Below are 12,639 nucleotides of genomic sequence, written 5' to 3'. Positions count from 1 at the left end.
GAGGTCTTAGTTCTTCAAGAAAGAGCACCTCGCTCACATGCACCCTTAAATCATAACCAAAACATTTTCCAAATGTATACTATACAAATATATTATGTATATTTACAGTATAGAATGTAATAGTTAACATGAAATAAAAATTATTTTAACAAGTTTTATAAATTAACATAGTTTGCATATTATGAATGTACATGAATTTAAAGTGAACAATAGTTTATTCATATATTAACATTAACCTAGATTAATGAACACACAATTTACATTCATAGCATGATAGATACTGCATAACTAATCTGAATTCATTGAAAACAAATTTACTGTTAAGTGTACCATGAATGAAGAAAAATCTCTACTATTTAACTATTGTTTTTAATCATACTGTACTATCTCAGTTACAGCTCGTATTTTTACAAGCAATTTTGGAAAAAAGTGTCGAATATCATATCCTTGGGACAATTTGTTAAAGTAAGGAGCAACATTTAAGTATTGAAAGACTTCAGTGATAGTCTTCATTTAATCCCTATTAAGTTAAGTCTAGCAGAACTATTTAAGATTATTTATGACTTTTCTTTGCTGTGGGCGAGTACAACGTGATGTAGAATCACAGATACCGGTCAATTCAGACACAACTCAATGTCTAGAAAATAACTTTAGATGAAGCAGACGAAGGACAAATACTACATTGATGTTTTAAGTCTGATGTGCTAAGCAATGTGTGTGTGTGTGTGTGTGTGTATGAGAAACAGACTAGTGTTTATTTAGCCATAGTGTTAAGACCAGAAGACCTGGGCCCAAAAGATGGACCCTGAAGAAACAGAAGAGGGATGAAGTGTGAAGACCTCACCACCATTTGGTAAACGTGTGAAGGTGTGCTCACCTATATAACACACGAGGAGACAAACGCAGAGGCATTAGAAGAGAAGATACAGAAAGGAAGAGTCATCGGAGGCTCGAACGAAGACAGCAGAAGACTTTGAAACTGAATTTCTCTATTATGAAAGCTCAGTGAGCGAGGTGTTGATCTGATACCGATAAACTCAAAAGTGAAGCAAGGACAAAAGGACGTCTAGAAACATGCTGGGTGTGGAAATGTACCCTAGTTTGGCCCTGGGACCTCAGAGACTGAGCGACTGCTATTATAGAGGTAAGACAGAGTTCAGATCTTTCAATGCAATGGAAAAAAATCATAAAAGAAAAGTATGTAAGTGTTTGCAGAGATTTAATGGGAGAAAGTGAGTTGAGAACAGCACTTCAGTTCACTCCTTCCAAAATGGGCTTTTCACAGCGATGCCATAGAAGAACCATTTTGGGTTCACCAAACAGTTCTTAAAAGAGACATTTTTTAAAAATAAGGAACCTTTTGAGCATAGGAAAGGATTATAGATGTTAAAGGTTCTTCATGGAATCAAAAATGCCAATAAAGAACCTTTATTTTTTAGAGTGCTGAGTGCTTAGAATAATTAAGTCTTAAATATGTATCCCCGGTTTCACAGACAAGGCTTAAGCTAGTCCCAGACTAACATGCATGTTTGAGCTTTAACTGACAGAAACTTCCACTGACAAATCTTAAAATCAAGATGCACACCAGTAATGTTTTTCGGTAACACTTTATTTTACAGTGTCCTTGTTACATGTACTTACAATAGTATTTACAGTTAATTATGCATAATTACATGCAACTAACCCTCAACCAAACCCTAATCCTACCCTAACTCTATAGTAAGTATGCACTTAATTAATATTACTCAGTGCTTAAATATATAATTACACTGTAACAATGACACCGTAAAATAAAGTGTAACTGCTTTTTCTAAGGCCTAATCCTGGCTTAATCTAAACCCTGTCTGTGAAAATAGGGCTTATAGTTGAATACCCAGACAGCAACATAGTGTTGGCCCAGATCCGGGCCACATCTGGTGCATGTGGACTCCACGGGTACCAGATGTGGGTCGACACTATGGCACTGTCTGAGTAGAGATAAGCAGTGCATTAGAAGACTTTTAAGAAATTTCCAGTATGTTTCACTGATAAAACACTCATCAGGCCATTATCTAACACGTTGAGACTTCTTTAAAACAGGTTCCAATATAGGCGATGCCATTGAAGAACCATTTTTGGACCCCCAAAAAACCTTTTAGTGAACAGTTCCCAAAATAAAATTGTATTCTCCTGTAAAAATTAAATTTTAATAATCTAAAGAACCCTTTCCACTATAAAGAATACAATGGATATTAAAAGTTTCATTCTAACATGCAGATATCACCCTCTGCTTCCTGTCTGCCCATCTCTCCTATAGATCGTGAACCCGCAGCACATGTGCCGATGTATCCCACTACATGTGACATGGCAGCCCGTGGGCTTCCCGCTCGACTGCGGCAGCCTCCTCCGGCCACTGCAGAGGCTCCTGGGACTCCACAGGATAATGTCAAAATGGAGCTTGAGAACGCGTCTCTGTGGAAGCAGTTCAGCACAGTTGGCACTGAGATGATCGTCACTAAGAAGGGCAGGTGAGCACATTTTGAGAATGGAAAGAATATATCCAGCAGCAAACTCTACGACACATTTGGTCAGTTTGGTAAAATGCCATAACCTTTCTCATCCTTCTCTGTTCCTCAGGAGAATGTTTCCACAGCTGCGAATGAAGCTGTCAGGGCTGAACCCAACTCTGCGTTACATTCTTCTTTTAGACATTGTACCTGTTGATTCCTCTCGCTATCGTTTCCAAGACAGCAGCTGGCAGGTGGTTGGCGGCGCAGAGGCTCGGCTGCCGGACCGTGTCTTCATCCACCCAGACTCTCCCGCAACTGGAGAACACTGGCAGAACCGAAGCATATCCTTCCACCGGGCCAAACTCACCAATAACACTCTGGACGCACAAGGATATGTGAGTAAAAAGGCATCTTTCAATACCCGTTTTAAAATTCCCAATAAAGTTATCGAATCTATTATACTGCTATTTTAAATGTAGGTAAAACTAACTTTTCAAAGGTGTTTAACTATGTCAGCACTGTAATGTATAGTTAAAATGAAGCAGAATACTTTGTTACAATGCTTTTGACACTTTCTATAATATACAGTGGCTCCAAAAACTATTTGTGCACTTGAATGAATTTCATTGCATGGATAATACGATATTAAACATAGATATCAAACCAGGATTGTGAGAGGAAACAAATGATGCAAGTCTTTTCTTTTTTCTTTTCTTTTCTTTTCTTTTCTTTTCTTTTCTTTTCTTTTCTTTTCTTTTCTTTTCTTTTCTTTTCTTTTCTTTCTTTTCTTTTCTCTAACTTCCCTTTTCTGAGTGATTATAAAGTGTTATATACGTTTTGTTTTGGGCATCATGACTTCAGCAATACCACAACTGTAACAGTGATTTCCCACACTCTTTCTCCTAAAGATCATTCTCCATTCCCTACATCGATACCAGCCACGAGTGCATGTGATCGAGGCCCGTGATGTGCTGATGTGGGGAAGAGCCCAGCACTCTTTCACCTTCCCAGAAACACAGTTTATTACAGTCACTGCATACCAGAACAACAAGGTGAAAGCAAAAATACATTTCTCAGATTAATATAAAATAATTTTAACACAATGAAAAAGCCACATTTAATAAACAAATAATTACAGACTGTTTTCTTGAAAATAATTTTTTTCTTTATTTTCTCCTAGATCACTGAACTGAAAATAAACTCAAATCCTTTTGCGAAAGGCTTTAGAGAGAATGGCATGAACTGCAAGAAGTAAGTTAAACACCAATTATACACCAATATTAAATAATAGTTCACTAATAGTACACATAATTTCTTATTTAAACACAAAAGACATTTAAGACATCTGGACTGAGAGCGGAATATTTTTCTGTTGTTTTCCTCAGACAAAGAGATGCAAGGCTGAAGAGGAAAATTACATGCAATCAAGAGGAATCGTTGGATATTGGTGAGGATAATAATGTATTTTTATTTACTTCAGAATCTATAGTCTTTCAAAACCAAGACACAACTGACACATAAAAAATACATGATTTATTCTGTTCTCTTCACAAAAATACTTAATTAAAAATAAAGTTCTTGGTTTCTCAAATATTGCTCTCCTGCTTCCCTCTTTCAGAGTCATGTGACCCTTGTGATTCCACTGAGCTCCTCCCACAATCAGTGGAACTCCCAAGCTCCGCCCTCTCCATTATAAACTCCGCCCTCCCAATTACAGACTCAGGTTTTCACACAGAAGTACCATCCCTCCCAGATCAGACAGTCTCTGACCAACCACTTGTCCTTGGACAATCATTCTTGACCTCTGAGATTCCCTCTTCAATGGAAAGTCATCCACAGACAACTCCTGAAAATAATGTGAACAACACACTGATGGATGGGTAAGTCCATGTGCTTATGTCTGTTAAACAATTTTCAATGTTTTTGAGCAGGATTAAAGATAGTCTACTTTTTTTTACAGGTCTGGTCAAATGATGGACCTTCCTGGATACACATCAACTTTCCCAACTGATCATCTCAGATCCTCATCACATGCATCAGTGCCTTTGCATCAGTCACCTTCCATCTATTCCATGGTGTCCTCTACACAGAACTCTGGGCTTGAGCACCCCCAGCCCTCCACAATTTCATCGCCACCCTCTATGTCCACATATTCCTCTATACCTTCATCAGACTATCCTGGTCTAAATTCCTCTACGACTATGCCCTCCTCTACGACCTCTCCCCCAGGCTCTTCGTACCCTCCCATCTCTCACTCCACCTCTCCACACCTTCTCTCCTCATCATCCTACCACTCTATTCTTCCAACAGACCAATCCCAAGACAACCTAAGTCCCCATACACCTACAAATCCCCCTTTCCAATCTATCCCCCCCTCTTCTTGTCAAGGTTCTAGGTTAACTATTGACCCTTGCCAAAATCAGGTGGACGACGGTGGATTGAGCTCATCCAATGAAACAACTCCTGCTATCCCAAACCCAACCCAAACAGCCTTTCCTTTCCCTCCAGTGCAGTCCTCAAACGACCCAGATCCAACATCCCCTCAATGTCAAAGTCTACCCCAATCTGCCCTACCCTTCCAACCGGTGTCGCAGTGCAACCCTAATCAAATTCCCACTCCTTCTGACTCAAATACGACGCCAACTGCATTCCCCTTCCCTCCAGCAGCACAGTCCACCCCTAACTCTATGACAAACCCATCAGTCTTCCCATTTCCCCCTTTTCAACAGATCCCTAACCTCAACTTGAGTACCCCTGGATCTGCTCAAACTCCAACAACTTGTTCTTTTCCAGTTTCCCAATCCTCAGGTCTGTGCACTATTTCAGCAATCCCAAACCCAATTTATTCAACAACTGGATCCTTCTCCTTTCCTTCCACCAATGTTATCCATCAAGGCCCTATGCAGTCGGTTTCCAACACACTGCACCATACCACAGCATTCCCGGTCCCCCCATTCCCTGCATCTCTGCCGAAACACACTACACCTGGCCCTCTCCAAAATCCTGCACCAACATCATCTCACACTTCTTACCCCTTCCCAAATTCTATCCCATCTGCTCAACATCCTCTTCAGAGTCTGACTCTGCCCTCATCTAACTCGATCTATAGTGTCCCTGCGATCCCAAACCCAACCCAAATTCAATCTACCTTTACCCAGTCATACCCTAATCCCTCCTTCCCTCATATTCAACCCCAAGTTGGAAACCCCACTCAAATCACCTCCCAGTCCTTTCACCCAATCCAAACCTCAAGCACCTCTCAATTAAATCCCCCACTTCCTCCAATCTCAAACCATCCACAATGTCCTACCTCATCAAGCGCATACCCTTCTGTAGCTCCTACTGAGATTGGCACCTTCTCGCAGCTCAATTCTGCTGCCCCCTACTTGCCAGATATGGTACTGCACCCTTCCTTGCTCCCTCCTTTTGATACCTCACTCTCCTCCCCTGCTCCCCCATCCCTTTATAACCATTTTCCTTCCTACTCACTCCGTCTTTGCCAGGATCCTCGATCCTCCCTGCATTTACCCCTCAGGCATATTTATAGACAGCCACAGCATTCTCATGCTCATGGTCAGGGGCCCTACTTTGACATTGGTGGAAGAGCCGTTTTCTGAAGATAAAACATGTAAGGCTAAGTTTGCAAGGATACTGCATCAGTCAATGACTTTGCGCTGAAGATGATGGAAGCACTGCACATTATATAACTGCATTGGAGGCCATGCGAGACAAAAAGAGACAATCCCAAACATTGTAATAGTTTAAAATGTAAAACTTATTGGTGTTTATGGTTGAAAAAGAAAATCTTAACTATGCTAGTCATGGGATTGTTAGAAGGTTTTTAGTACATTTTATCCTAACCAATGCTTGATGAAGTCGAATAAAGCTGTATATTTCTAGTTCTTATTTCTCAATTTGTATTCTTCAATTAGAAAATAAAGTTTGAATGAGTTTAACTGTATTTCTTTTTATTATTATTTGTTTTTAAATTGTGTGTGTGTATACATCAAATCCATCAAATCCATGGTGGTCAGGTTTAAGTTTTAAACACTTAAATGTTTGAATGTCATTGCATTGAAATTACATACCAAAATGTGAAATCAGTTTGCATCCGCAAACAAACACTGCAAGACCTTTCCTGTCCCCTAGCTGGATGTCCTAGCAAAGTAACCATAGATGTGGTTCATCACATTAAACTATATCACACTAATATTCCACTAACCAGAAAGTGTTCATATACCTTACACTGTATACAGTATAAAGTCATTGCACATTAATTAACATATTACAACATTAATTAACATACATCACAACATAACAGTGCTCCTTATTCCTGTCATGAAATAAAATCTATTAGTAAATCTAATTTCATTGGTCAAATACCTGACCAATACTCGAATGAGGCAAACAGTCAACAGGTTAGTTTGCTTTTGCAGATTTTTAAAATTCTTCAAATTGTAAGATAAAGAACCTACTGAAACTCTTGACAAAAAATGTGGATAAGGCTGCTGCATTGTGCCAGCCAACCACAATAAAAGATAAGTTACTTACATGCAATAGGGCGCAGAGAGTTCAGAAAGAAAGTAAAAAAGTATTACACATTCAAATTGTGACAGAACATGAAAGTGAGAATATAATTTAAAAATAAAAATAAATCATACTGACATATCTGTGAAAACAAGCCATCTCTCTCACACAGTATTTGAACCATCAGGTTCCAGTTCTGCACAACATTTGCTCATGGTCAGGTGTTGAGAGTGGGTGTGCGTTAGAAACTCAGGAACAGTCATTAAAGTCCAGGTGATAATTACCTCAACCCCCTCCTTTATTTTCCCACCTCCATTGATTTCTCTTTCCTCCTTTTCCATTTGGTGATAGACAAAGAGAGGGTTTAAAATAAGGTTAGGTAAACAGCACTACACTCAAGCACAGGGTGCAGAGAGAGACACTTCAAATGAGGAAATATTAGAAAAGTGGTTTGATATAATTTAATATATTTTAGTCGAGTCTCACATTGTTGTTCTTGAACTGACAACCATGGCAAATACCCCTGAATGTCCACAGTGATGAATAATGTGCTTCTGATGTGGATTTTAATGCAATATATGTTACAAAGCCAATTTGTTTTCTTTGGAATATTTTGGACTGATGAATTGTGCATTTTGATTCTAATGCAACTCTATATAGTAAGATAAGAAACATGCATTAAGAAAGGGACAGTTTTGATTTCATGCTCACTTCAATTCTAAATCATCATAAATGTCCACTAGAAGGCACTATTTTAGAAGGACTTTCAAAGGCTAATGTGTTAATCAGTCGAGTTAAGATATATTGAAAGTCTTTTGCCACTTGCCCTTTACCCTGATTTTTCTTTCTTCTCTCTCTCTCTCTTCTGAAGTTTTTCTATCTGGCCCCTGTGATCTTTTCTTTGAGTCTGCGGCGGAGCTCCTGTCTGAGTAGATCTCTCTCCTTACGGATTCCCTGGAGCACAGTGCGGTTCTCCTGAGCCCTTCGCACCAGATATGGCAGTGTGTCGTCCACTGAGCCGTACGGCACTGACTTGTACACTGAGAAACCATGCTGGGCTGAGAAGAGAAGATGAATGTGAAGGAAATGAATTCATTCAGTGCTACTGAATAAAATGAGACTCACCCAGAGTAAGAGAGACATGATCACACATGCCCAGCAGCTGACCAAAACAGACAGAGTTTCCATCTCTGTGAAGCCCCAACTCTTCCATCCTAAAACACAGAAACAACATGCAAATAAACACTGATCTTCTTTACAATGCTGATAATGACTTGTCAGTGTGATGAGTGATTTATGAAGGTGTACCATGTCACTGCCCGTCTGACTGATTCTTCATTGTGAGTGGCCACAATAATCATATAGCGTTCAGGTTTCTCTGAAATGAGGTTCAGCATGATCTCCAGACATCCATTATAACTGTAAGTAAATTAAGACATTTAAACTGGCTCTAAAAGGACTTACAGCACTTGCAAAACACAAATTGTAAGGGGAAAAGGTAATTGTAGCCTATTAGATATATATATATTTTTTTTTAAATGGTGGCAATGAATTTTATTTATAAATATTATACAGTGCAATCACAAAGAGTAATATGGATCCAAAATTCACTGTAAAAAAAGTAAATCACACCAGTAAATCAGTCTTATATATTTCCAGGTTATTTATACCCATTGGAAATTCTCAATTATAACTTTTTTTCAATTTTTAATGTTTAATCTTTGGAGTCAAAGAATCACCTGTCATTAGTGTGCTCCCATGATTCATGAATTGGATCTGTTCGCCCTTCTTTTTGGGCTAGTTTTCTCTCTTTGTCCATGTAAGCACCTCTGACGAGTTTAACCCCAATACAGAAACTCTGATCAATGGATGTCTGAACGGCATCGAGTAATAGATTCTTTGATTCCTGTATGTGAAGAAACAAGTATATCTGTAAAGCCATTAGAGATAGACTGCTTTTTATACAGAAATTTTTTTTTTTTAAATGAAATTTAACACTAAATAATGAAGGTTCGTGTGCAACCTTAAGGTAGCACTGATATGTGTTCCAGATCCAGGCACTTTGTTGATTGAATTTCTTCATCATCGCCATGGTGATGAGTGACAGGGCAGGATTCATGTAAGTGTACTCGGCGTCCACCAGGACACGGACTTTATCAACACTTGCCTAAACACATGATAGTATGTTCAGTCATTCCCAGCATTATCTTTTTTTTAGCTTTAACATTTTGTTAACTTGTGCGTTCAAATTTTGGTACCTTTCCTATTTTGTTGAGTCTCTGAAGGCTGAATAATAAGTGTGTGTTTTCACTCTCAGTCAGACCAGGAAACACAACTTCCTATCGGTGAAAAAGAAAACCATCTAAAGCAATACGAATAAATAGAAATAAACAGCAGATTACAGTAAGCTTATGGTGTGCTACTGTACCTCTCCCTCCATGGCTCTCACAAGCAAGTTCAGATCATACTGTTCTGTCTTCAGCAGAGACGTCAGCTTAACCTGAACAGGGTTTAATATAGTTAGTAAGTTGGTAAGAAATGTTATTTGAGCATCAAATCATCATATTAGAATGATTTCTGAAGGATCATGTGACACTGAAGACTGGAGTAATGATGCTGAAAATTCAGCTTTGATCACTGGACTAAAATACATTTTAAAATATATTCAAATAGAAAACAGTTATTTTCAAATGTTATAATATTTAAAATTACTACTGTATTTTTTAATAAATAAATGCAGCCTTGGTGAGCATAAGAGACTTCTGTCAAAAACATAAAAAAACTTCATTATTCCAAACTTTTGATTGGTAGTGTATCAGACAAAGAACCTTAATCTTTGTTAATCTCAACTGATAATTATCAATCTTTATGTTGGGATGAGAGGAAACACCCACACACAGCTCAGGGCTGACTAATGCTGTGATCTTCAGCTGCATCATGGGATTCTTACTCCAGCCATTAATGTGAGACATCAGGACACAATCCAGCATGGCTGCCAGGTTGTCTTCATATCGCTGTTCCCTGTAGATATAATGTGTGCCACGATCAAAGTCAGTACTTGCTGAGAATGAAATGTTTTACAATCCCACCACTTAATAAATCAAACTATAAACTATATTGCAAACTATATTGCATCACTGCAAATTCACCTAAAAAGTTATTGGTACAATAGGGCAAAAAAGCCTGAGAATTGTATAATGTGGAGCTCCAAGTGCAGGCTCACTGGGTCCCGTGATGCAGCTCAGCCTCTGGGCTTAGTGGGTCTCATGGTGCAGCTGCATATCTGGGCTCACTGGGCCATGTGGTGCAGCTCAGCTTCTGAGTTCAGTAAAGCCCAAGTATGCTTCGGTTTTACACGAGAGCAAAGGGCCAGGGCAGTGTTGCCATCTTGTGAACAAATTTATTCGTGCAAAAAATTCAAGGAGGAAGTTTATTTTTTATTTTTTATAAACATGAAACGATGATCTATGTTTTGTGTTTACAAAAATATGCCCTCATAGAGGCAACAATGCACTTGATCCACTCAATGCTGTCTGATTTATTAAAGTGAGGTTATATTTTAATGGAAAATCTGAATGCCTTACCCAGTGCTCTCTCCCAGGTCCTCTTCAATGGGGACGGCTAACATGGGGTGGAGCCCCAGCGAGCTCATCTTTTGCATGGAGTCTGCAATCTCTCCTTCTGTTTCCCCGGCAACAAACTGAGCGTACACGGATGGGCGTACGACCATGGAGAAACCTCGCGTACCCAAAACCGTCCTCGTAAAGGTCATTAGCTTTGTTAGAGAAGAGATAACGAGAAATGTTACTATAAGTAGATGTTGTCCGTGGACCGTCCTCTCCAGGACTATATGACCATAAGTACAATTTTAATCATTAATTACAAGTTATGATAACCTATATTCTAACCACTTAAATCATACTATGGCATATGTAGTCCATTTTATAGACTAGAGACTGTTACCCGAATAGGGAGAACAAATAGTTTTCGACAGGACTGAGAAAAAATCTCTGATTGCTGATAAACAAGATAATAGTCAAATAAGCGGAAAAACTATTTTTAAAGCTTGGGCACTGAAACATTAGATCTCTTGCACCCAAGGGAGTTATTGGCTCCTAAACTCTGGAATAGCCTTATTGAAAATGTTTGGGGCTCAGAGTCTCAGACACATATAAACCCAGACTAAAGACAACTTAGCCAAGCATTCACATAATGCTTCTCATAAACTTGTACTACAAGTATAAATATGATGAAATTATCAAATCACAAAATTATCATCTTTTGCCTAAAATGCTCTGGCATCCCAAAGCAAGTACAGATTGCACCAACTATCGTGAAGACATCTGATGAGTCCAGCTTTTTAGATCAACATACAAAACTGTCAATCATCCTTTTATTGTAATCATCACAATCACAAGTTTGTAATCATTGCCTAACATTGTTCATTATAGGTCTGCTTAACTACATACATGATGTTTACTAACCACATAACTTGTATTATCTTATTATAAAAATGCATTCTGGTTGAGTACCATCTGTAGCTGCATATTCATTACTTTGACAATCATTCTGTGAAGCAACTTAGAAACTATGTATTGTGAAATGTGCTATACAAATAAACTAGATTTAATTAGTAATTATGAGTGGTGACTTCATTGATTCATTGCGTTTGCTTCACTAGTGGTTAACACAATGTCCTCACCTTACCACAGTTGTTAACCAGCACAGGGAACGAGCAAAGCCTGAAGACTCCGAGGGCTCGGATCAGCTCCCAGAAACTCTTCACCTTGAATGCTTGAGGATCCTCAAAGGTCAGAAAGCCAGGCGATGAGGGGTTACAGAGGTCTAGATCATGTTTTGTCCTCAGGGACTGCGGGGCAGCCACACTCTTGAGCCGCACAGATATGAGACGACTTAACGCTGGAGGCCGAAGAAGAGAACACATCTCCACTGCTCTGACAGTTGTTGAAGACACTAAGAAACTTAAAGTGGTGAACTATTGATCCCTACACAAATCTAATCTTAAGAGTTGCACATTGCAGCTGTTCTTTCAGAAATCCTTTAATATTGTGCAATTTCAATGCTCATTCAGTTCATATGCGTTGTATAGCCTATATGCCTGCATACAGCCACATCTACCTATACAGACCAATATGATTTGGTTTCCACAGACATCAGTGACACCTGTAAGCATATAAACATGGGAAAGAAGCAGAAAAAGATTCCCTTTAGTGCCCAACTCCGGAAAAATGGTACTACCACAGACGTGGGGTGAAAAGGCTGAAATTGTCAGGAAATTTCCAAAATGACTTCTCTCACCTGTTATTATGGACGCCAAGACTAACATATGCAGGTTCGGTGCAACTTTCCAGTGCAAATAAACAGATAGGATGAGAGCAAATGAATGGGGCAGAGAGAGGGGAGGTTCGTTTTAGGTATGCTGGTTAATGACTGATGTGCCGTTTGAACTTTGGGACATTAGGATTGAAGGGCAGTGCCCTAACTTTGTGAAATATGACAAAATCAATAGCTAATTTTTAAATGTTTGACAAGTTTAAGTTTTAAATAAAAATTTGATACACTGGATTTGGAACCACACTGATATAGTTACTGGTTAATAACC

The 12,639-nt window shown here is 38.9% G+C and overlaps 2 protein-coding genes across 2 annotated transcripts; one reads left to right on the top strand and one right to left on the bottom strand.

The window, feature by feature from the left end:
• The first annotated feature begins 966 nt into the window (after nt 1-966).
• Nucleotides 967-6,231, top strand: tbx6 (T-box transcription factor 6). Its single transcript, XM_081393328.1, has 8 exons — nt 967-1,144; nt 2,297-2,507; nt 2,617-2,884; nt 3,398-3,541; nt 3,670-3,740; nt 3,875-3,936; nt 4,108-4,369; nt 4,450-6,231. The coding sequence occupies exons 1-8, from the start codon at nt 1,075-1,077 to the stop codon at nt 6,104-6,106; spliced, it is 2,745 nt and encodes a 914-aa protein (XP_081249454.1). The 5' UTR covers nt 967-1,074; the 3' UTR covers nt 6,107-6,231.
• A 244-nt stretch (nt 6,232-6,475) lies between these two features.
• prodh2 (proline dehydrogenase 2) lies at nt 6,476-12,391 on the bottom strand. The gene is made up of 11 exons (XM_081393333.1): nt 12,336-12,391; nt 11,719-12,200; nt 10,601-10,791; nt 9,911-10,037; nt 9,445-9,516; nt 9,275-9,355; nt 9,040-9,183; nt 8,756-8,922; nt 8,325-8,435; nt 8,142-8,230; nt 6,476-8,074 (listed from the first exon to the last, which is right to left on the bottom strand). Exons 2-11 carry the CDS (start codon nt 11,959-11,961, stop codon nt 7,893-7,895), a joined length of 1,407 nt encoding a protein of 468 aa, XP_081249459.1. The 5' UTR covers nt 11,962-12,200; nt 12,336-12,391; the 3' UTR covers nt 6,476-7,892.
• Between the last annotated feature and the right edge of the window lie 248 nt (nt 12,392-12,639).

The sequence above is a fragment of the Scardinius erythrophthalmus genome (assembly GCF_964197995.2).
Source record: "Scardinius erythrophthalmus genome assembly, chromosome: 18".
NCBI lineage: Eukaryota > Metazoa > Chordata > Actinopteri > Cypriniformes > Leuciscidae > Scardinius > Scardinius erythrophthalmus.
The sequence above is the reverse complement of the archived record's forward strand: the minus strand, read 5'-3'. Positions and strand labels throughout refer to the sequence as shown.